This window comes from Podarcis pityusensis (genome assembly GCF_964106645.2).
Source record: "Podarcis pityusensis genome assembly, chromosome: 7".
NCBI lineage: Eukaryota > Metazoa > Chordata > Lepidosauria > Squamata > Lacertidae > Podarcis > Podarcis pityusensis.
The window spans coordinates 85,878,028-85,899,301 of NC_138031.1; the positions used below are offsets into that span (position 1 = coordinate 85,878,028).

A 21,274-nucleotide genomic window follows, 5' to 3' on the forward strand; every position below is an offset into this window, starting at 1 on the left:
GATGCAAAAATTCCATTGCTTATGGACCAGAGGCCAAGGGAGGCCTTTGCAATATCCAGACTCACAGTGATTGAAGATCAGTTCGTAGAACAGAATCAGAAGCCGTACTGTGAAATGGGTTTGCAGACTCTGTATTATGGAACTGCCTGACCCTGAAGATATTCATGGAGGCCTCTGCTTCATGTACTTCCACTACCACCAGAAGTACTACAGGCTGGCATGGTGACTGACAGGGCCTTTTCTGTGACGGCAAGGAGGCACCAAGCCCAGAGAAGCTTTTCTCGTACTGTTGCTGCTTGTCTTTCAGTGGATCATTAATACCTTCCCCCCCCTCCCCGGCCATGTTTAGGTCTGCTGTTTTAGACTTTTTTAAAAAACACCAATGTTTCTTTTTAAAAAAATAACAGATGCTGTTAGCCAACTGTTATATATATATGTAGCTTAAAATATTGCAAATATAAATAAAATAATCATGGTTGGCCTAGCATGGTGACTAAATTGACAAACTGCTTCTATACCTTAGGACCTCAGCATTTAGTGGCCAAGTAAACAAAGCTAAAACAGAAAGATCTGAAGTTTAGACCTAAATTTGGTCTGTGGGCTGGATGCTCTCCACCCCATGATTAGCCCATTGTACATTGAGAATCTTAGAGTTGTGGTTTTGTGTGACGTCTAACCTGAGTCTTTACCATAATTAGCCCCACAGGCCCCTCCCACTTCTTTTTAGGTGCAAGCCCTCCTTCCTGTAGCACTCCTGACATCTGCAGATTGCCCAGGATGGCTCCAGCCAGCAACAAGGCGAGGAGAAATTCAGTACTGTGCATTTTGGAAGCTTTTCATGTACAGGAACTGCGGGAATAGACACGGGGCTTATGCTCAACAGAGTGTAGGGTGTGTTTACAGCTGATTGTGTTCCCATTTCATTTGCAAAGTCCACATCATGTTGCCCTCAAACAACAATTGCCCTCAAACAACAGTGGGAATGCTTCCTTTAAGCCGGCAATGCCTGGTACACATCACCTAAAAGCAATTAATGCATTTTTTGTTGTGGAAATACTGGTTTCACTCTCATGCAAATTTAATCATTTGCTTAATTGACTGACAGCACAACCCTACGTTTGTTCAGTATTAAGTCCTATTGAATTCAGTTGAACTTACTCCAAGTTAAATGTGCATAACACTCTAAATATGCATAGGATGCAAGTAGTCATGACTAAATTTCCAGTGAAATAATTTTAGACCCATTAGGCCATACTATCTATATTTAAGCGCTGGCTGTTCTGCACCCCCTTTGTATCCTCTTAGGCTTCCTTGCCTCAGTATTTTGGGCGGTCCTCCCTTGTGAACAATGCGCCCTGCTCCTGCAGTTTTCTTTACAGAAGCTGGCATAGGGAAGTTTAGTAGGTGACACTTTTCTCAGGACCTTATTTCCATGTCAGGAAAGACTTTGGCTGCTTAATGTCTATGTGTGAGGCACAGGAACAGGGTAAGTCAAAGAAACGTAAGTTGACAGTCTCATTTCTTAGAAAGAAGCCCAGGCTTTGCCTAGATGGATCACCTTCCTTCTCCCACGCTGTCCACCAAGTTTGACAGGCTAGTTCCAAGCAACCCAGCACTCTGACCAAAAATGAAAGCTGTCCAAGAAAGTCCTGCTATAATGTTGCAGGACTGGAGAGACCCGGGTTCATGTCCCCACTGGGTGGACCTTGGGCCAGTCACTCTTCCCACTTAATGTACCTCGCAGAGTTGTTATGGGGATGTATGCCTCCTTCAACTCAGTGGCGGAAAGGCAGGATATAAGTGTTCAAAACAAGCAAACATTTCTGCTGAGGTAAATTTATGCCTGCACTGTACCACCTCAGAATGTAGCTAAGGGCATTCAGGAATGCTTCTACAATGTCCGTAACAAATAAAACTGGCCGGTTTTATGATGAAGCTACACTAGAATCTTCTCCCAGCCATTATATTTTTTTTTAATGGAAAGTTCCCCCTTCCTTGCAATATAGAGAAGCAGTCAATCATGTGAATCTTCACCCGCCCTCTTAAGTGGTACACACCAAGCACCTCCTGCCTAATTGAGGGCTAGGCCTAAGGCTCAGCGTGGTATTTCTAAAGGGGCCTTCATTTCCTTTTCTGTTATCTTTCTTGCACACAGACATGCATCCCTTCCATCCCTGTTTGTTGGAGAGAGATTGGTTTAGTCACATTGTCTATCCCTATTCTCTCCTTGGGCAAGGTGTTTGTGTTCTCTGTAGCCCCATGAATACCACAAGGAGGTTCTAAAGAGAATCAATATGGTGGCACTAATTGGAAAAGCACCCAAGACAGGAAATAAAGAAAGCTGGGTCGTAGAGCCTGCAACAAATCCCTTCACAGGGACTAGGGAAGTTCCCTATTTCCCAAGGGGCTGGGTTCTTGTGCCATTCTCTTTTCCTCTTGCCCTTACCACTGGGGTGGCATCATGCCAGTCATCCCTAGTGGGCATATGACACATCTCTCTGCATTATTTACACCTGCTTTACATTGTCCATGAATTGTTTACCACAGGCTTAAGCCTGGCTTTCTTGTTTTCTGTGGAAACAGATCAAGATCACTGATAGCTGGGGGAGACAGTGCTGCAGGTGTGCCCTATTTATCTATTATTCAGAGCACAAATGCAAAAGAGCCAGATGGTCCAGTCAGAATGGGTTCCACTCCCAAAGGCTAATGTATAGGTTAAACCAGGTGCCCATTGCTCTCTCCCTCCCAGAGGCAAGTTCTCATCTGTTAGCAGCAGCAGCAGCAGCAGCAGTTTCTTGGTAAAGAAAATAGGTTTCCATGTTTGAAAGATTCGGAACACTGCAAAAGCCAGCAAAACCTGTCTACCAGAGGCGCTGCTGGAAAGAAGCCTGGCATTGTTCCTCTGCCACATTGCCTTCAATACTTTGGGGGTGGGGTTTCCAGTCTAGCACTCCCATAATCTTGCTCTCCCCTCCTTTTCGTCCTTCAGAAGCAATCACAACAAACACATCAGCAGAAAAGATTTTATTATTTTCCCCAAAGAAAAAAGAGCAATATAAATATTAGAGTATAAAACTTGCGTGTAACACATTGACGTCAGTCTATATGGATATAAGAAGGATATAAGCATATATATAATATATAAGTATAGTTCAATATTAGACACATTGAAAGGACAGTAAGTGTGTTTCAATTCACATACATTTAAAAGCACAAAGAGCACATGTAAAGAAGATACAAAGGAATAAAAAAAATACTGATGTCCACAACTCAATTACTAAGATTAAAAAAGAAGAAAGAAACCTACACATCACTAGGTTTTCAGCACTACTACACTACTTTCAGCTTATTGATTAAAAGGAAAAAGAGAATGACTAAGATTAATCTACAGTACTTTGAGAAGAGTCACATAATAACTACTTCAGTACATAATAAGCCCCAGGCCCAATCCTGTGGGGAAGCTCACCTGCATCAGCTCCGTTAAGTTGGAGAGAGGCTGCGGGACAGAATTGCCATGCGCTTGTGTGGCTTCTGGTGATTCCAGCCGAGCTTGTGCAGGAGAACTTCCCAATGGATTGCGCTCTGTTTTAACTAACTATGTAAACTGTTTCTAGTGCAGTCACCAAACACAAGGGGTGGGTGGGTGACTGGGATCAGTACAAAAATCATACGTCGACTGAAGTTTCTTCCCACAGACAAATCCCGCTTTCTAGACACACAGGAGGCAGCAGATACGCTCTGGCAGTGCAAGACTACACAGCCAATGAGAGTGGTCCGCAATGTTTTGAAAAGTCGTCAGATGTTTAACCTGAGGTGATCATAGAAGGCCAGACCATCTCAGACAAGCTCCTTATCAAAGGTTTAAGAAAGAGTAATATATTTCTGGCCTAGTGATTAGCCCTCCATGTTGGAAATATGCTGCTTCTCTGCCCTCGGCTGGTCAGTGCCTCTATAGAAAGGCAACCTGAGTTTGCCAGCAGCAGGCCGAAGCTCCCTGCTAGTCTGTGCGGCGCTTGAGCGAGGAAAGAGATGAGAACACAAGCCGATAAAATGCACAGGGAGCGGGAAACGCTCACTTCCTCTCCATACTAGGCTATGAAACAATGTGGCTAAAAACCCTAAAACAAGTCATTTCGAAACACAGCGAAGGGATTTATGACTATTCACTTTAAATCCAGTGGATTTATATCCAAGTGGGGGTGATAGCAGAGGTCCAAAGGACCTTCAGTGCATCAATGGTTACTCACTTCTCTAACGTTCAGAACTTGGCCTTGGGGGCTTGGTATCAGAAATCCCTGCCCAGCTCCAGCTCTGGCATCCCTGATCTGTGCCTGGCCCCATGCGTCCTCAGACCAATTGTTGTTCGCTTAATATCAGCATGTGAAGAAGGCCAGCAAACCAAGGGCCTTCCTTAGCTGTGCTTGCCTAGGCGTGTGGAAACTTTCCTACTGCTCTGATCCAGGGCAATGCATCTTGTTACTGAACTCTACTCACAGACAGACAATGCTCATGTTCCACCAGGATGTGGGCACTTCACAGCATATTTACATCATGCTGTATATGGCATGCAATGACTTCTCTATTCTAGGTTGGGAGGCGGCAGCTGGCCTACCGTAGATGTGAAGTGAATGTTTTGCATGCAGCTTGATGTGCAGAAAATATGAAGCATTCCATTTTTGTTTTAATTCTCTACCTACAAGGCCACCAGAGCCCATTCACTGACAGAAGGCGTCTGCCTGTGGAACTAACAGAGCTATTTCAGTGCTTAAAGAAGGAGCGGCAGCTCACTATACTCACAAGCGATTGACTTTGACTTCCTTAAACTTATTCCAGAAAACAATTACTGTACACATAAATATTTATGGATCAAAGTGTAGATGAGATGTGTTGTCTCTTCAGAGGCCACTGTAAATCAATCAACACAGGCAAAATTCCCCATCTTCCTACCATGTGAGGCATTCTCTGCCTCTGGGAGGCTTCCCATAGCAATGTGTTTGTGCGCCTTGCCTCTTAGGTATAACCATTTCAGTTTTATTTTTTCAACCATCATTGGTTAACTTTTAAAAATGCTGTTGAAACTCATTCCCTTCTAATAATGCAGGATGGACACTGTTTTAAAATAAAAAAGCAGAAACTAAAGCATCCCCTCATCAATTTCATAACAAGGATTCCAACCGAGATATTTTTGTGGGGACAGAAAGCATTCATCAAAATTTGGGGGACGTGAGAATGTTCTTTTAAATGGAAAAATGTATAAATCAAAACCCCTGTTTAGAAGAATTATTTACAATGGACAGGGCCCACCCTAAGCCTTGTATGTTGTGCAGATCCCTCTGGAGCAAAGCAATGGGAGAGAAAAATATTCCAAAGATCTGACACCCTTGCATATTAGATCATCCGCATGAGAGTATAAGCTATAATTCATCACTATCCACAGGGCTTTTTTTGTTTTGTTTTGTTTCCAGATACTTTTACATCAGGAGGACTAACAGTAGGAGACTTTCTCCTAGCTCTGATGACAGCAATGTACATTCGCAATGTTCCACACTTTTTTATTTTTAAAAAATGGTTAACCACAAATTCACATTCATCCTCCATCCTAGGCTATGAATTGGGGGAATGCTGGAAGAGTCTGCCCTTTAGATCTAAGGTGGCAGCGATGTGTCATCCTGCGAATCTTACTTCTTCTCCTTCTTCCCTGACTTCTTCTTGTTTCCACCTCCGGAGGCTGCAGGTTTCCCATCCCGCTTGGCTGCAGAATTGGAGAGAGTGGCTGTGCTGCCAGGGATGTACACGTTCTGTCTGTAGTCAGGGACGTGCTGCAGGGTGAACTGGGGGCCATACCTGGTGCTGAGGCCCATTGTGCCTGCTGCTGTTGCTCCTCCTCCCAGAGTAGAATTCCCATCAGGATTTGCAGCGGCGGCGGCAGCGGCTTCTACACCACCACAGGGAGGGGGATTGAGAGAAGGAGATTGGAAGGAGGAGAAAAGTCAGAAGGGCGAATTCTTAGCATAGTCGTTGCTAGATGTCAATGTATAATTTAGGGTCTCGACTACACATCATCTAGGGAAGATGCACTCAGCCCACCTCCCCACCCCCAGAATTCTTATGAACAGCAAGCTCTTTGGCATGTGCACAAGGCTTGGGAGTGATAAGGCAGAGAGCTCTGGTTTGAAGAAGTGGCATCCTGCAGTCCGGCAAAAATAAATCCCTGCTTTTCCCTGAAGCCCAGAGGATCCGAGTGGCGAGGAAGGGAAAACTCTAGGCAAGAACAAATAGAGGCTTGCTAGCACACTCAGAGCTGTTAGGAGCAATCCTACTATGCCCTTGTTGCATGCCTGGGCTGCTTGGGAAAAAGGTGGGTGTTAAACCCTCATCCCAAAAAGGCTGTGTGCTTTTTGCAGGGAGCCTCATGGCCAGGGAGCCACATGGGTGCTGTGTTGTGTGTCTTTTGTGACCTCTCATTTGTATGCCTTGCATTGTAATCGGCTGTGTTACTGCAGCAGTGGTGCGTGTGTGCAGGCGTGTGGGTTAGGGGTGTGTCCCTGTAATTTTTGCACTATAGACTTAAGTTTTCCATTTTTTAACAGTTGGCTTTAATGAGAGATAAACACTCCTTTTACAGTAAACAATGACATATTTGTATTTTATAAAATACAAATGCTTCTACTTATTTTAGATTCACTGAAGATGAGCCATCTGTGGCCTGAAACTCAGCTTTTGTTGATGATGAATACATTTGCCTGTATACCCTTCTATGGACTTCTTTGTGCCATGCTTATTTCTGGAGCTTCCTTTTCATTTGACTTCCCAAAATATGAAGAATCTATGAAAATACTGAATGTGTAACAACAATAGAGCAAGGAGGAACAGGAAGAGGTATTAAAATTGTGCCAATGGACTTAACTATTTTGATTTTGGCTAGAGGAGAGACACTCTGTCCAGGAGTTAGCAGTTATGAATGGGTTTTTAATAATGGGTTTAAAATAGTGCTTTTTTCTGGGGGGATGCAGGGGTACACATACCCCTAAACATGTTGTGTTTTTAAAACAGCAAAGGACAATCTGTCTTCTCCGCTGTCTTATCTCTTCTTAGTGACCTACCAACCCACTTCTGTGCTGTAATTTGACTGAGGAACTCGAATGAGAAAAGACCGTCCAATTGAGCTGCCCTGGTAAAGCTTTTCTGCCCTCTGGCATGAGATGGGCTTTGATTATTATGCACAGCAGGCTCCTCAAATGAAAAATAGCAGCCGGGTGCCAGAATAACATCCAAGTGCATGGAATGGCAGACTCTAGTTTTTTATGGTCTTTGGTTAATTTATTTATTAAGTCAAACGTCAGTTGCCCCACACAGAAGATTAAATTTATAAAGAAAGAGAGCACATATACTTTAACTGTTAAAAAATATTGAGTGATCAGTCTGTACCAATCGCACGATTGAACCCCTCTCTGCCCTCTTGCTTAAGAACATGAGAAGTGCTTTGCTGTACCAGATCAAGACCCATGTAAGTCCAGCAACTACCAGGCAACAGAGGGTCTGCAGTAACTCTGCCAGTCACTCACCATTCGCCTTCTGCCTAGCCTTGCTCTAGCTCTGAGGTGGGCAGAAGGTATGTCAAGATCTACTGGCAGACCTCTGGGTTATTTGCAGTAGATTGTCTGGGGAGGGTTCCTGACTCCCAATTGTTTAATAAGCAGCTGTTGTTTTCTTTCTCAATTTGGCTGCGAAGGGGAAGAATGTTTAGGTAGAGCAGGACCCAGAGTAGATTTTTCTGTGACAGTGAGCTCAGTTCTGGTACGAAAAAAATAATAATACTCCTGAGATGACCATGCTAAGAGAGGCTCTATTTCTTAATTCTATGTAGCTCCTTTCCATAAATCCCTGTTGCGCCTGGCTTTAGTTGGTGGACCTTGGGTATGGATGGAGTCTTGATTTTCAATATGCACAGGTTCCCCCCCCCCCCCAATTTCTTGTTTCCCTCCTTAATCTCAATGGGAAACCAGCTTCCCCCACAGTTCTGCTTAAAAATATTAGCAATTATTGTATCTTATATGCATATTATGCACATATACACTCCAGCTTTCTAATAAGCTGCATTTGGCCTCAACATTATGTTTCACCAGTGTTCCAAAAAAAAAAAAAAAAATGCCCCTAAAAATATGCAAACTTTTTCAGAAATGTGCTGAGAATCAATCACCACAATAAACTTTTATGGGGCACTTTGAAAACTTAACTTTCTTTTGTTTTCTTGTTTGCAGCGTCTTGGCTTCTTGTTCTGGTTTTTACGCTGACTGCTTTCTATACTCCTACAGTTGCAGATCTTTTTTCATACAACAGTTTGATTTGAAGGGAAAGCACCTGTGAGAGGCTAAAATCTTGAGAGGACCACAGGCAGGGTCCCAAGGGGAAAGGGGCTGCCTAATCCTTTACTCAAGCTGCCTTCCTCCCCTATTGGGAGCAAGTCGTGGCCTCTCTTCCTCCTGTGGCTCCCTGTGGGGAGAAACAGCCTGAGAAGCTGTGGAGCAGAAGACTAGGGAAGCGATTTAGAGCAGATGAAAAGGTTAAGAAGTCTTCCTCCTCCTCCTCCCCCTCCTCCTCCTCCTCCCAGGTAGACTCTGATTTATTTCATGCTCACATTGACCTGAATTTTTGTGTCTCACCTCTTATGGCCAACAGGAGGCTAGGAAAGCAAATCTTAGAACAGGCAAAAATAAATGAGCTTGTGTCTCTGCTTGTTTCCGAAACAGAACCTTCCCAGAGAGCTCAAGGGCTTATCACTGGCGCTATGGACACTTATGTCTGTTGCCTGAGCTTTGACCACCACAAATGCTCGGACCTTTATTTAACAGCAGACAGTTCAGTTCAGGGAGACCTGCTGGGGCCTGCAGACAGGTGGTGTCTAAAAATCCAGGCAACAACATTCCACCAGGCAGTTTCCTTTTATCACAGAATGCAAGTCTCCTATGTGCACAGAAGCCAGGTTCGCTCCCATCTGCCCCATGCAATCTTAGCTCATCTGCTTACATCCTCTTAAAGTTCTCTTTTTTTTCTTTAACCAACCAAATAAATAATCTATCTCTAAAATATCTACTCAGGATGTAAAAATTAGGCCCTTTGGAATTTCTAATTTTCTACGGTGCTTTAATTCTAATCTGTGCTGTACTTCCCCATTTGCCTGCCTTAGGATATGGACCCAGAGGGTTTCTCTTTGATGCTTCAAAAGAACTCGTTTTTAAAACTAATTGAAGAGATTCCTAGGCTCTTCAGAACCTTTGCAAATAATAGTTTCTCACAGAGCTCTCTCTCTCTCTCTCAACAACCATGCTAATGGATGAGGAAGAGACTTACTAAAAAGAGAAACATGGATTGACCATTCCATTGTGCTTCATTAAACATGCAATCTATGAATGACCTCTGAATATGGCTAATGATGGATGTCACCCCAGTCTCTGTAGTTAAGCACAGTTTTTCCAAGTGACCATAGAAAGTGTTTAGAACAAGGCTTCTCAAACTTTTTGTACCCAGGACCGCCTTGAGATGGCTGAAAATTACTGAGGCCCACCAGTCACAAAATGGCAGTACAGGCAGAGCCAGTCACAATGTGGTGGCAGATGAAGGCAAAGATTGATATTTTCTACTGATATCTTATCCATCTTTGGAAACTGCTAGATTCTTTACCAAAGCCCTTTCCTTGTGGCAGGATGCTTTAAAACTCAGCTCTACTCAGGCTAAGGACTGACACTGGAGGTATTATGACTCAACCTCCCCATTTTAGGTAGAATTTGCTGATCCAGAGGTTCTAGGTGGAGAAGGCTTTGCTTTTATATCTTTTCCTTCCCACCCATCTCCTCTAATTTCATCTCCCATTCTCCTTTCACAGACAACTTGCAACTTAACTCTCCCCTCTTCCCTTGCCAGTTTCTTTCCTTTTTCCTCCTTTCTATTCCCAGTTATCTTGCTTTCTAATTTCATTCAACACCTCCTCTAGCCTTTTCCCTTCAGAGGAAGGAAACCTTCTCCTCTCATCCCTGATCCCCCTCTCCAATTTCTTTGTCTCCTGGTTACCTTTACTCAGCACAAATGGAGGTGTTGGTCCAGCCCAAAGGCAGTGGCATGGCTAGGGGCCAGGGCAGACTGTGGCAATGAGGCCCCCTGAAGGTGGCCCAAGGGCCACTGTGTGACAAACACTGGCTTAGAAGATGATGGGATCCTGCACAACGCTTGTAAGGAAAGGGTGATAGCCAACATTAGTCATTCTCAGATTAGACTCAGTGAAATCAGTGGATTAACTAGGTCTATTGATTTTAATGGATCTACCCTGTCTTAGCTGGATATCATCCACAGTACATTAGTTTTCTTAGGATAAACAAAAATGCTACTTTTGAGTGCAGGGAATGTTTAGATTAGTCTCCGTTGGGTGCAAAACAGATTTCAGGTTGCACCAACAGCTACTGGGACAAGAAAACAACCATAGCTGCCCCCCCCCCCCATATTTTGTAAATATAAAATGTAGCAGCCACTTCATATTTTTTTATTTTCAAAATACAGTGGTACCTCGGGTTACATACGCTTCAGGTTATATACACTTCAGGTTACAGTCTCTGCTAACCTAGAAATAGTACCTCGGGTTAAGAACTTTGCTTCAAGATGAGAACAGAAATTGCGCAGTGGCAGCAGCAGGAGGCCCCATTAGCTAAAGTGGTGCTTCAGGTTAAGAACAGCTTCAGGTTAAGAACGGACCTCCAGAACAAATTAAGTACTTAACCCGAGGTACCACTGTATGGGGGAAACAACCATTATTGTTTATTTGTTTTTTGAATGCTCCACTGCCAAAACCTCCCTGCACATAGATAGGTAGCTCACAGCACCGTCACATTTTTTTGAAGGATAAGGTGAAAATAAAAAAATTGATCTGCGTTTGTAGCTGAGTCAAATATAAACAGCTGCATTTTAATCAGCATTGTCAATATTTCAATGCAGTTTCATTTGAAACTAATAGATTAACCCCATAGCCTCAAAAGATAAAAATACAGACCCTATTCTCACACCATGGACTGAATGGCTGTTCACATCCACTATTCAGTACTGGCGTTACGTTGGGCTAAAACTGCGCAACAAAAATAGCTTTCCTTTGAAAGAAACAACATCCCAACATTACAGACCGTTTTATTAGACAAATGCATCTGCTTGTAGTTACTGCAGAATAGCTGCAACTCAAATACATTTGGAAGCATTTGGATAGTCATAAGTCGCTTGGCAGAGATGTGATCTCCAGAGCCTTTGGTGGGGAGAGCTAAAGCGAGCAGCAAATCCAGTGAATGTATAGACACAGTAACCTATTTTTTAAAAGCCACGCTCCCTGGACTACAAACTCAGGACAGTGATTTAGGGCTCATCCAGGCTTTCTTTTGTGTTGCACTTTCCAGGCATATGTCCGCACTCCAAAGCTCCGTAGCCAAGCAGCGTTTTGTTTTGTTTTTTGTCCTGGCGCTTTCCCTGGGGAAAACCCACGTTTTACCACTGAATCAGATTAAATGTCAATCCATAGAAACTCCGAATGCCTTTTGCTCTGATTCAGTGGTGAAGAGCAGGTTTCCGTGGGGTAAGCACCAGGACCCAAAACAAAACAAAACTGCTTGGACACAGAGCTTTGAAGCCCAGACCTGTGCCTAGAAGCACAGCACCAAATAAAGTCTGGATGAACCCTGACTGTGAAGAGGGACTTGGCAAACAGGGCCTGTTGGAGCAGACGCTAACCACTATCCGTGTTGATTTGCAGAGGCTACAGCTAAGACAAGAGGGGAATGCTTAATAAACCCCTCCCACCTCCATTTGGCAAAAATAATGGGGGAAATCTGCTTAAATGGCCATTAGAAAGCACTGACGTGAACAGCAGGATTGCTTGAAAGCATCTCTCTTGCTTGTGTGCTTTGCTGAACTAAGCCCATTAAGTGGCTTGGGAGAGAGGTTCCGCAAATAGCAGGCACCGAAATCTCTTAAATGTGTGTGCTGCACAGGCAGCTAGAGCCTGCCTTTCCCCCCAGGAACTGCTACAGCTTCTCTGTTTCCCTTTCTACCAGATCCCCTTTGTAGATCCAGAGTGGGCTCTCTCTGGTAGAAAACAGGTGGCCCGCCTGGGAGATCTGTCCAGCCTTGCCAGGGCGCTCCCCATTTGGTCCCAGCAAAGCATTGGTCCTGCTCTTTGCCTCCTGACATGCAGGTCCTTTACCTCCATCCTCTCTAAGGTGCCAAAGGAAGAGAGGCTTTGGCAGTGTTCTTTCCTTACACAACTTATTCCTCATTGTCTGTGTCTGGACTTGCCCACAGAACAAGCAGCTGCTAGATCACTTCCTCCTGACTGGTCTCACTGGGTGGGAGGAAGCTAAAGAGACCTTTGGGTGCCTTGGCTCCCGTGGGAGTTGACTCCATGGGCAGAGGCAATGCTGCTGGCCCTATGAGCATTGGGAAAGTGGATTAACAGCTAAATAATGCTCCGTGTGGACAAACCACTTGGAGATGTCAGCTCAGCAAGGATAAATGTGATGATTAGCTAGCTGTGTTTACCCCCAGGCAAGATATCACATCTAAAACTTGCAAGCATGCTGCAATTCTGAGCATTTCCTTGACAGTAAGTCCCACTGAGGTCAGCCTCTGAATAACCTGATCCAGAAAACACATTGTCTTCAGAAGGATTAGTTTTATGTGCATTTTGCAATTTTAACTACGTAATTAAATAAGCAATTGTCAGGGATTTCAACATTCAGATAACAGCCAGTTTGTGAAGTGATTACCTAATTTTGTGGTGTTTTGGATCCAGTGTGGATGGGAATGTGCTGCATTTACAGAATGGAATGCTTGTGGGTTGTTGTTTGTCCCCATGGAGCCTCCAAAGTGGGGTTCCACAGGGGTCAGTTGTATCCCCTGTGCAATTTAGCATCTACATGAAACCTCTGAGTAAGGTCCCTTTGCATTTTGGAGTGCAGTGCTAGCACTGTGCTGATGATATGCAGCTTTGTTTCCCTCTTTGCAGCTGTAGGAGTTGTGATGGATATGCTAGACAAGTGCCTAGCACTGATAAATGGATTAGATGGGAGCCAACAACCTTGATTTAGATAAGACTGTGGTGCTGTTACTGGGTGCTTCACTAAACCGGATGGCTGGGGTTCAGCCTGTTCTGCATGGGGTTAACACTCCTCCTGAAGGAGCAGGTACACAGTTTGGGGCTACTTCTGGATCTCTTAGTGTCACTTGAGGCACAAGTGATAACCTCTGGACAGTGATAACTTCTGTTATCCACACTCTGGTAACCTCTAAATTAGATTAATGTGTTACGCACAGAGCTGCCTTTGAAGATGGTTTGGAAACTGCAGCTAGTTCAGAAGCTGGCAGCCAGATTGCTGATTGGGATAAGGCAATCTGAGTATATAACACCAATTCTGGCCTGCAGGGGCTGCCAATTGGTTTCTGGGCTCAATTCAAAGTGCTGGTTTTTACTAACACAGCCATATTGAAATTTCTGTTTTAAGACCACCTTTTCTGTGATGTATCTGAGGGGTGGTCTTAGGTTGCACCCCTAACGTGATGTATGTATGATGTTTCTGGGGGTGGTCTTGATCTACAGGATGGGAATTTCAAAAGTCTTTATAAGCCCTTGCACACCATTTTTCTGGGTCCTCCTCCTTTCCTGTGTGTGAGGGGAGCACCCTGTTGCAACAGATCAATAAAGATCAAGCTTACTAGCTGCTTTGCTTCTCAATATTCTCTGGTTGGCCTCTGTTATTTTCTCCTACCAATAGGAAACCTATGTAAGGACTCTATATGGGCTCTTGGGTACCCCATAAGGGAAAAGGGCATATTTTTGTTTACAACAGGACCCCAATACCTCAAGAACCACCACTCCTCATGTGACCCCACATAAATCTCAACAGAGGTCCTTCTTGGTGTGCCTTCTCTGAGGGAGGTGTGGAGGGTGACGGCTCCCCGTTTGTGAAATGCACCTGGGAAGTTCACCAGGTACCACTGCTGTTTGCTTTTAGGGACCAGACTAAAACCTATTTGTTTACCCAGGGCTGTGACTATTAATTGGGAGGGTAGTAAGTGATGCTTTCATATTCATAGGTCAGCATGCTAAGGTATTGTACAGTGGTACCTCTAGATGCGAATGGGTTCCGTTCCGGAGCCCCGTTCACATCCTGAAGCGAACGCAACCCGCGTCCACACGTCTTGTGATTCACCACTTCTGCAAATGCGCATTACATCATTTTGAGCGTCTGCACATGCGCGAGCAACGAAACCTGGAAGTAACACACTCCATTACTTCCGGGTCGCCACGGAACGCAACCCGAAAAGGCTTAACCTGAAGCGACTTCAACCCGAGGTATGACTGTATTTTATACAGAGTTTTAATGTCTTATCCAGTTAAGTTGCTTTGGGACACACTTCTGTGTTAGAAAAGTGACAAATAAACATTAACAACAATAAAATAAATTGTGAGACTTTTGTCTGAGATTCTCTTTATAAAGTTAAACTCTGGCTTGTCTGCCACTGCTCATCAGGCAATCTGCAATTTGTGGGGCAGCTTCTGACTTCCTGGTCCCTGGAACTGTGCAGAAGACAGCTCAAAAGCAATCCTTTAATTCTCAAAGCAAGGAAATTGGATCTGGATTTGCTGAGAGACAGTGGTGAACATATGGACCCCCTAAAGCTATTTTTACCAAGACACATTTCAGAGCTGAACTGAACTTCCGCATTCTAACCCTCTCTGTTTTAAAATGTAAATGCTTTAATTCCAAAGATGCGTGTCAGTGTCCTAAACCAGCCTGAGCAACTGTTAACCAGGACTGTTTAAGATGTGTAGGCAGCTATGTGAACAATATTTGGGAACCCGCCTCCAGCTATTTTTATGTTGAGCTTTTTTTTTAAAGAAAAAAATCCTGTATACAAACATTAATTGACTAAGAGATTAGAGTTCTTCTAAGAACAAAGAAGCCCTTTAATCTACAAAGAGTTGCAAACCAGCCAGCTGCCCATTTGCCATGGAATTCTGTATGGTGATAAATAGCGGCACAGCTATTCAGGAAGCACGCAAACCTTGGCTCTCTTGCCATAACCCTGAAGCTGTTTTAGTACAAGCTTTCTGCATAAACTTTTACAGGCATGTACATTAAATATCCTCCACACACACACACACACACACACACCCCTCCGCTCACTCCCAGCACAGCTGAAAGTAATAACATTAGTGAACATGTTAGCTGCAACTGACCATTTGCTGATGCAAGAATCATGGCTTGAAGCATTTCTGTATCAAACTGGTTGTTTGGCCAAGTCCCATTCTCATCCCCATTCTGAGACCTAAGGAGAAAGCAAAGCAAAGGAAACATTAAAAAGAGGCAGAGTAGACACAGTGCTAACAATCTAAGGGATCACTTCCTCCACAAAGCACACACAGCACAGTCTATTCTTAGTATTGGTTTTTGGGGTGGGGGTGGGGGTGGGGAGAAAGCACAAGGTACAAGGGAGGTATCCTTTTTTGAGGGACTAATTTCTTCATGGGTGTACTCTTAACTGGGAACCTACTGCAAAGCAAACCTACTGTCCCTTTAAAAGTTGTGCAAGAGTGCTTGTTATGCAAGGAAAAGAAAAAAACTTTTCCTACAGACATTCTCTCTGGTACACAACAGCGTCTTATGGCACATTAAAACAGATTTATTGTGACATTAGCTTTTGTGGACTAGAGCCTACTTTGGCAGATGCATGAAGTTTTCTCCTCAGTATTTCATGCAACTCATGATTCACAAAGCACATGCCGCAATAATGACAAAAACATCTGTTATTTTTGCTGCTCACAGGTCTACCCCTCTGGAATTTACTGTTATTGGAGCCCCAATCCCCAATAACTGGGCATGCTGTTTAGCAGGGCATGGAGCCCGTTTAGTGTACTTAGGATACTGACAATAACTTGCTGAACACAGTTAAGAAGCTCAACACATAAGTTACACATTATGTTGCCTCTAAAATTTCTCCGATGAGAACAGGGACGTTCCATTCCTTAATGATAATTTTACTATTTATACCCCACATATATTACAGGATTGCCTTCAGATGGCTCAGGGGTCAGATAACTCCACAACCTCCAACATTTCTCCAATGAAAATAGCGACATTCTAAGGGAAAGTGGGACATTCTGGGATCAAATGAGAAATATGGATGGGGTCTCTAAATCAGGGACATCCCTGGAAAATAGGGACAATTGGAGAGTCTGTAATGCATTTGTGCCTGAGTATGTGCCTCTGTATCCTGACAATAAGTAATGGTAGATTCTTACTCCTCTCTTCTGAAACTGTGAGCCAGGAGTTTCATGTCAGGGTGCAATGATCCAGGTGGATTAGGAGACCCACTGTTTCTCTCTCATTCTTGAAAAGCCGTGTTTCATATATATTTCATTTTTTAACAATAAGTGGCACAATGCCACGGGAAAATAAAACTCTCCCCCCCTTCTAGCAAGTCACATCCATGAAGGGGTGCAATCAAAGGCTTTTGGACCCACAAAGCTCTATTTGCTGCTTACATTAAAACAAAAGGCGGTATGGGAGACGGGGAAATTGGCAGCACTTTCTACCAAATCAAGATGCCAAAGCAGATCCCTTCAGCTGCAGAACCACTTCACACTGCCTGTAAAACTGTTACTTGAGCTGTTGACTCAGCTAATTCTAATATCCTGGTGTCTACTTCTTGCATTGATTTATAGTCTGACCTTATTTGTATACTTACAAGCAGGTCCCACTGATTCAAAGTAATCAGAACTTACTTCCAAATAAGTGCAGCTGTAGGGACAACCATGCAACTCCATCACTGCTTGGCCTTCAATGTTTTCCCAATGTCCGCAATATACTCTAAAATACTTTTAAAAAAGTAATCACTGGGCACTTACTAAGAGTACAATCCACCATGGTGACTGAGGCCAGTTCATGTCCCAAACCCAGACTGGAACGGGTCCAGATAATCTGCTTCTTCCAAGAGTACCTGGAGTTGAGCTGCCACTAGCTTCTCTAGAACCTTCACCTTAAACAGGGTGTTTGTGACAAAGCAGTATTGTCAAAAACTCTGGGTCCAGGGTAGGATCCTTCAAGAATGGGCACACTACTGCCCTTTAGATATTTCATAGAATCATAGAGTTGGAAGGAACCCAAGGGGCATCTAGTCCAATTCCCTACAATGCAGCAGGAATCTCAGCTAAAACATCCATGACAGATTGCCATCCAAACTCTACTTAAAAACCTCCAAGGAAGGAGAGTCCACAACCTCCCGAGGGAGATTTGAAAATGGCTAACCTTTCTCCTCTCAGTCTCCTCTTCTCTAGGCTAAACATATCCAACTCTCTCAACCATTCCCCATAAGGCTTGGTTTCCAGACCCTTAACCATCTTGGCTAACCTCCTCTATACACGTTCCGGCTTGTCAATATCATCTTAATGAGTTCACACAGGAGATAACTATTGCTATGAGGCCAAAGCCTCACCAGAAGGTAGTCTGGCCATGACAACTGTACACCAGCAGTATCCCCCATCTATTTCTTTGGCTCAACACCAGGAATAGTGCTGGTTTTTTTGCTGAGAATAATGCAATGTCTACGTTTTGAACACCAAATATGCTGTTGGCTGAAATGATATTTACAGTTATTCCCAAAGGACCATTTATCAAGAAAATAATCCGTATTGTTCTAAAAAAGAGAAAACTTAAATGAGATAGTTTCTAATTAAAAACCAGGAAATAAAACTTGCCATCTTAAGTTTGTTTAGAAGATAGTAGAAAAGTCTGAACTAAAACAGACTGCCAGCTACCAGAGTAATTGCTTGTCTTTATTAGGGTGTAATCCTATGCCCAGTTACCCGGGAGAAAGCCCTGTTGACCTCAATGGGACTTACTGCCACACATTTTTACTCTGCCTTTCAGCCAGCCAAGTACTTAGGGAGGCTTAAATGAAACTAATAGAAATAGTGCAATCAATAAAAGTAGAGGATCTAATAAACAAGTGGGAAAGCAGAATAAAAATATAAGGCTGCTTTGTATGAGTGTGTATACTGCCTTGTACTCTTCAGAATCATCCTACATTCAAAAAGGGTGGAACAGCAAATCAGTTACTGTGCCAAAAATTGCAGGATATGACAAAGAAGCTTGGCACATAGGCAGCACCCTTGACTATGTTTCCAGCATAGGCAAATGTCCCTCCGTTGGGGTGCTCAGACAAAAAAAGCCGTGTCTCCTCACACAGTGGGGGCAACCCAGAAAAGGAAGAAGCTGTCAGGCTAGTTAGCAGACAGAATTAGAACAAACTAGAAAATATTATATGCTAGGTTATGCAGTTATGCTATAATGTAAAGTACAACCCTGCCTTCCTCTGTCACTGTGTTATTTTCACATACTTGGTGTGAAAGACAGAGGGGGGCGAGAACAGGAATGCAAAGTACTGGTATGAATTAATCCGCACTTCGGCTTAAATAAAACCAAGAAATGCTTCCTGATTTGGCAGAGCTCTAGCCATTACAGCTCAGCATCTTCCGAAGGCTAGGAGGCCCTCCTGTATCTAGCACACTGGCAGTTTCTATGGCAACCTGCTGTGTATGCGTGCTACATCAATTGCATCACAAACACTTCTTCCATTAAACCACTGTATGTCTGTGCTGCATTTAACTGGCATTTTCTATGGAATGTGTTAGTTCCGCTGGATTTTCTTTTGCGAGAGAAGAGGAGAGGCCATGGCGGAGGATGTGCTGTCGTGCTGAAGGTCCCTGGTGCAATGTTTTCATTAAAAGGATGTTGGCCAGAAGGGCAGAAAAGCTTTGCCTGAGAACCTTGGGGAGCTACTGCCAGTTAGGGTGAGCTCAGTGGACCAATGGCCTCCTCACCCAGGGCAAGGCAGGGATCGGAAAAGGAAGCGAGGCTTTCTAGCCAAGGTCCTTCATTGTCTATGTTTGCATGTATAAGGAGGGGAAGTGGGGGGGGGGGACACCTTTCAGAACAGAAAGGCAATGGAGTGGCAGTGGATGGTAGGGAGGGAGGGAAGAGAGCAATTTCAAACACTGAGCAGATCTTGCACTGCAAGTACCTCTGGAGATGCCACCTACAAACTCCTGGGCTACTGACTGTGAAGAAAAGACTCTGACCCCAATGAGCTTGCATATGGACACACGGCACAGCTACATCAGCCAGTTGAAAAATGGGCAATTCTAGTGCAAGGTTGGCCATTAAAGGCAAGTAAGACAAGGTGGCAGCCCTGCTCCTGGAGTACTTCATTGGTAACTCCAGAGAATTCTGGTATGGCACAAATGATTTAAAGCACCTGCCTGCTAATTATGTCTCTCAGTATCCACTGTGTTTCTCTTGCCCCGGGGAAAAAAATCTCTGAACTGCACTGTGAGCCACAGACACCATTTGCAATCAGATTTCAAGAAATATCATGTTAGACTGATTTATTAAAATACAGTTGTGTGAAGGGGGGAAATGTGTGTATGTGTGGGGGCGGGGAGGAATGGACTGCTACTTTAAAAACACCAATACTGTTTCTGTACCTTCAAAAATAGTATTGGGTGGAGCTTTCCCCATAATTTTCTCTTCCTGCCAAGATAAGCTCCACCTGCTATTAAAGGTGGAGAAGCAGTGCCGGTGAGAAAGGTGGCAACCCTACAGGTTGTAAGGATACAATTGGTCACCTTTGCCCAGGGACACTAATGGACAGCTGCTGCTAAGCTTCTAGTAAAATCCCTCATTAGCACTGTCCCAATGATAAGAAGCTGATTTAAATATAGACAGTAGATTGCAGGCGATTATAGACAATTAGGATCGCCACATTTTCCCCCCTAGCAGTGCTCCTCTGCCTCATCACAGTTATTGGAGGCTTTCATTATCACTCCATGCAAGGGGGGAAAAACTTCACTTGCAGAATTTCTGCTTTCATATACTTAAAAGGTGATTCGCTATAAAAAATACGGACAATCGCACAGATTACTACACAGTTATCAAATCTGCAGGAGTTCACTTATTTGGGAGAACAGGACTGCAGACAATTGTGTAAGAAAGCTAAAAATTGCAGATTTATTTCCATTTAAAGGGAGCATAAGACTAGAGAAAGAGGTCTTAGGTCCTAGTTACTACTTAAGCAAATGCTTAGAAAATGCAGTGGAACTAGTCGAGGACTCGAGGACAAGGGCCGGTGCCATGGATCAGCATTACTAGGCACCCACAGAGACCGAAGCCCCAACAGAAGAGGGTCCACCGCTAAATCCTATTCATTGGCTTAAAACATTTCTATACTGCTCTTCAGTTAAGAGTTTCCAAGGAAGTATTACAACAGCTTGCAGACTGCAAAACACAAATCACCAATAAAATGGTTGAGAGAGCACAACAAACAATCCAAGCGGATATATAAAAATGCACCAGAAGTTAAAAACCTGGGGGAATAAAAAGGTATTTGTCTGGTGCCTAGAAGATATTAACGTAGGCACTAGGCAAGCCTCCCTAGGAGAGAGCCCCACCAGGGGTGCTACAAGTGAGAAGGCCCTGTCTGGCTGTTGCTATCCGGTCCTCTGCCACTCTAGGAAACACACAAGCACACACAACCCCAGGAAGCATCCAGTGATGTGAAGGAATCATAGAATCGTAGACTTGTAGAGTTGGAAGAGACCCTGAGGGTCATCTAGTCCAACCCGCTGCAATGCAGGATTATGCAGCTGCCCCTATGAAGGCTGAAATGGCAACCCTGGCATTATCAGCACCATGATCTAACCACCACCACAAATCAACAGGAGCTGAACCACATCTGCCACTGCAGGCGTGTGAGCAGGGGCAAGAATGAGGAGGAGGAGAAGTCACAGAAACAGCAGCCACCCCCACCTCTCTCTTTCAGCAGTAGTGTGGGGCTGGACCCAAAGGAGGAGAGCAAGCAAATGGGCAGCACAGATGCCACCAAAGAGGATGTGGGCCCATCTTGTCCAATCTCCACTGCCTCTCCCAACCAAAAAGTCAACAGACAAACCCCTGAGTATCATGAGCCTCCCCCTCCCCATTTTTATCTACAAGCTTTGCTGAACTGGAGGCAGAAACAGTAGACCAAGACGAAATGAAATTAAACCACTGAGAATATACATTGATCGTGCCAAACACTGATCTAAAATTTGGAACTGGCCATACGTGCAACTGCTCAGGGGGAAAAGTCCTCCTGTGCCATTAACAGGGCTCTGACTGGAAGAAATCAGAAGTGAAGCTTTTCATGC

The 21,274-nt window shown here is 44.0% G+C and overlaps 1 protein-coding gene across 1 annotated transcript in view; it reads right to left on the minus strand.

Moving 5' to 3' along the window:
- Positions 1–3,009: 3,009 nt before the first annotated feature.
- LOC308481843 (uncharacterized protein) overlaps positions 3,010–21,274 on the minus strand; it is a 228,289-nt gene continuing 210,024 nt past the window's right edge. The window contains exons 5-6 of the mRNA XM_081014552.1: positions 15,269–15,357; positions 3,010–5,935 (exon numbers count right to left, since the gene is read on the minus strand). Coding sequence (XP_080870678.1) covers positions 5,679–5,935; positions 15,269–15,357 — 346 coding nt within the window. The 3' untranslated portion in view covers positions 3,010–5,678. The remainder of the gene's footprint in view (positions 5,936–15,268; positions 15,358–21,274) is intronic.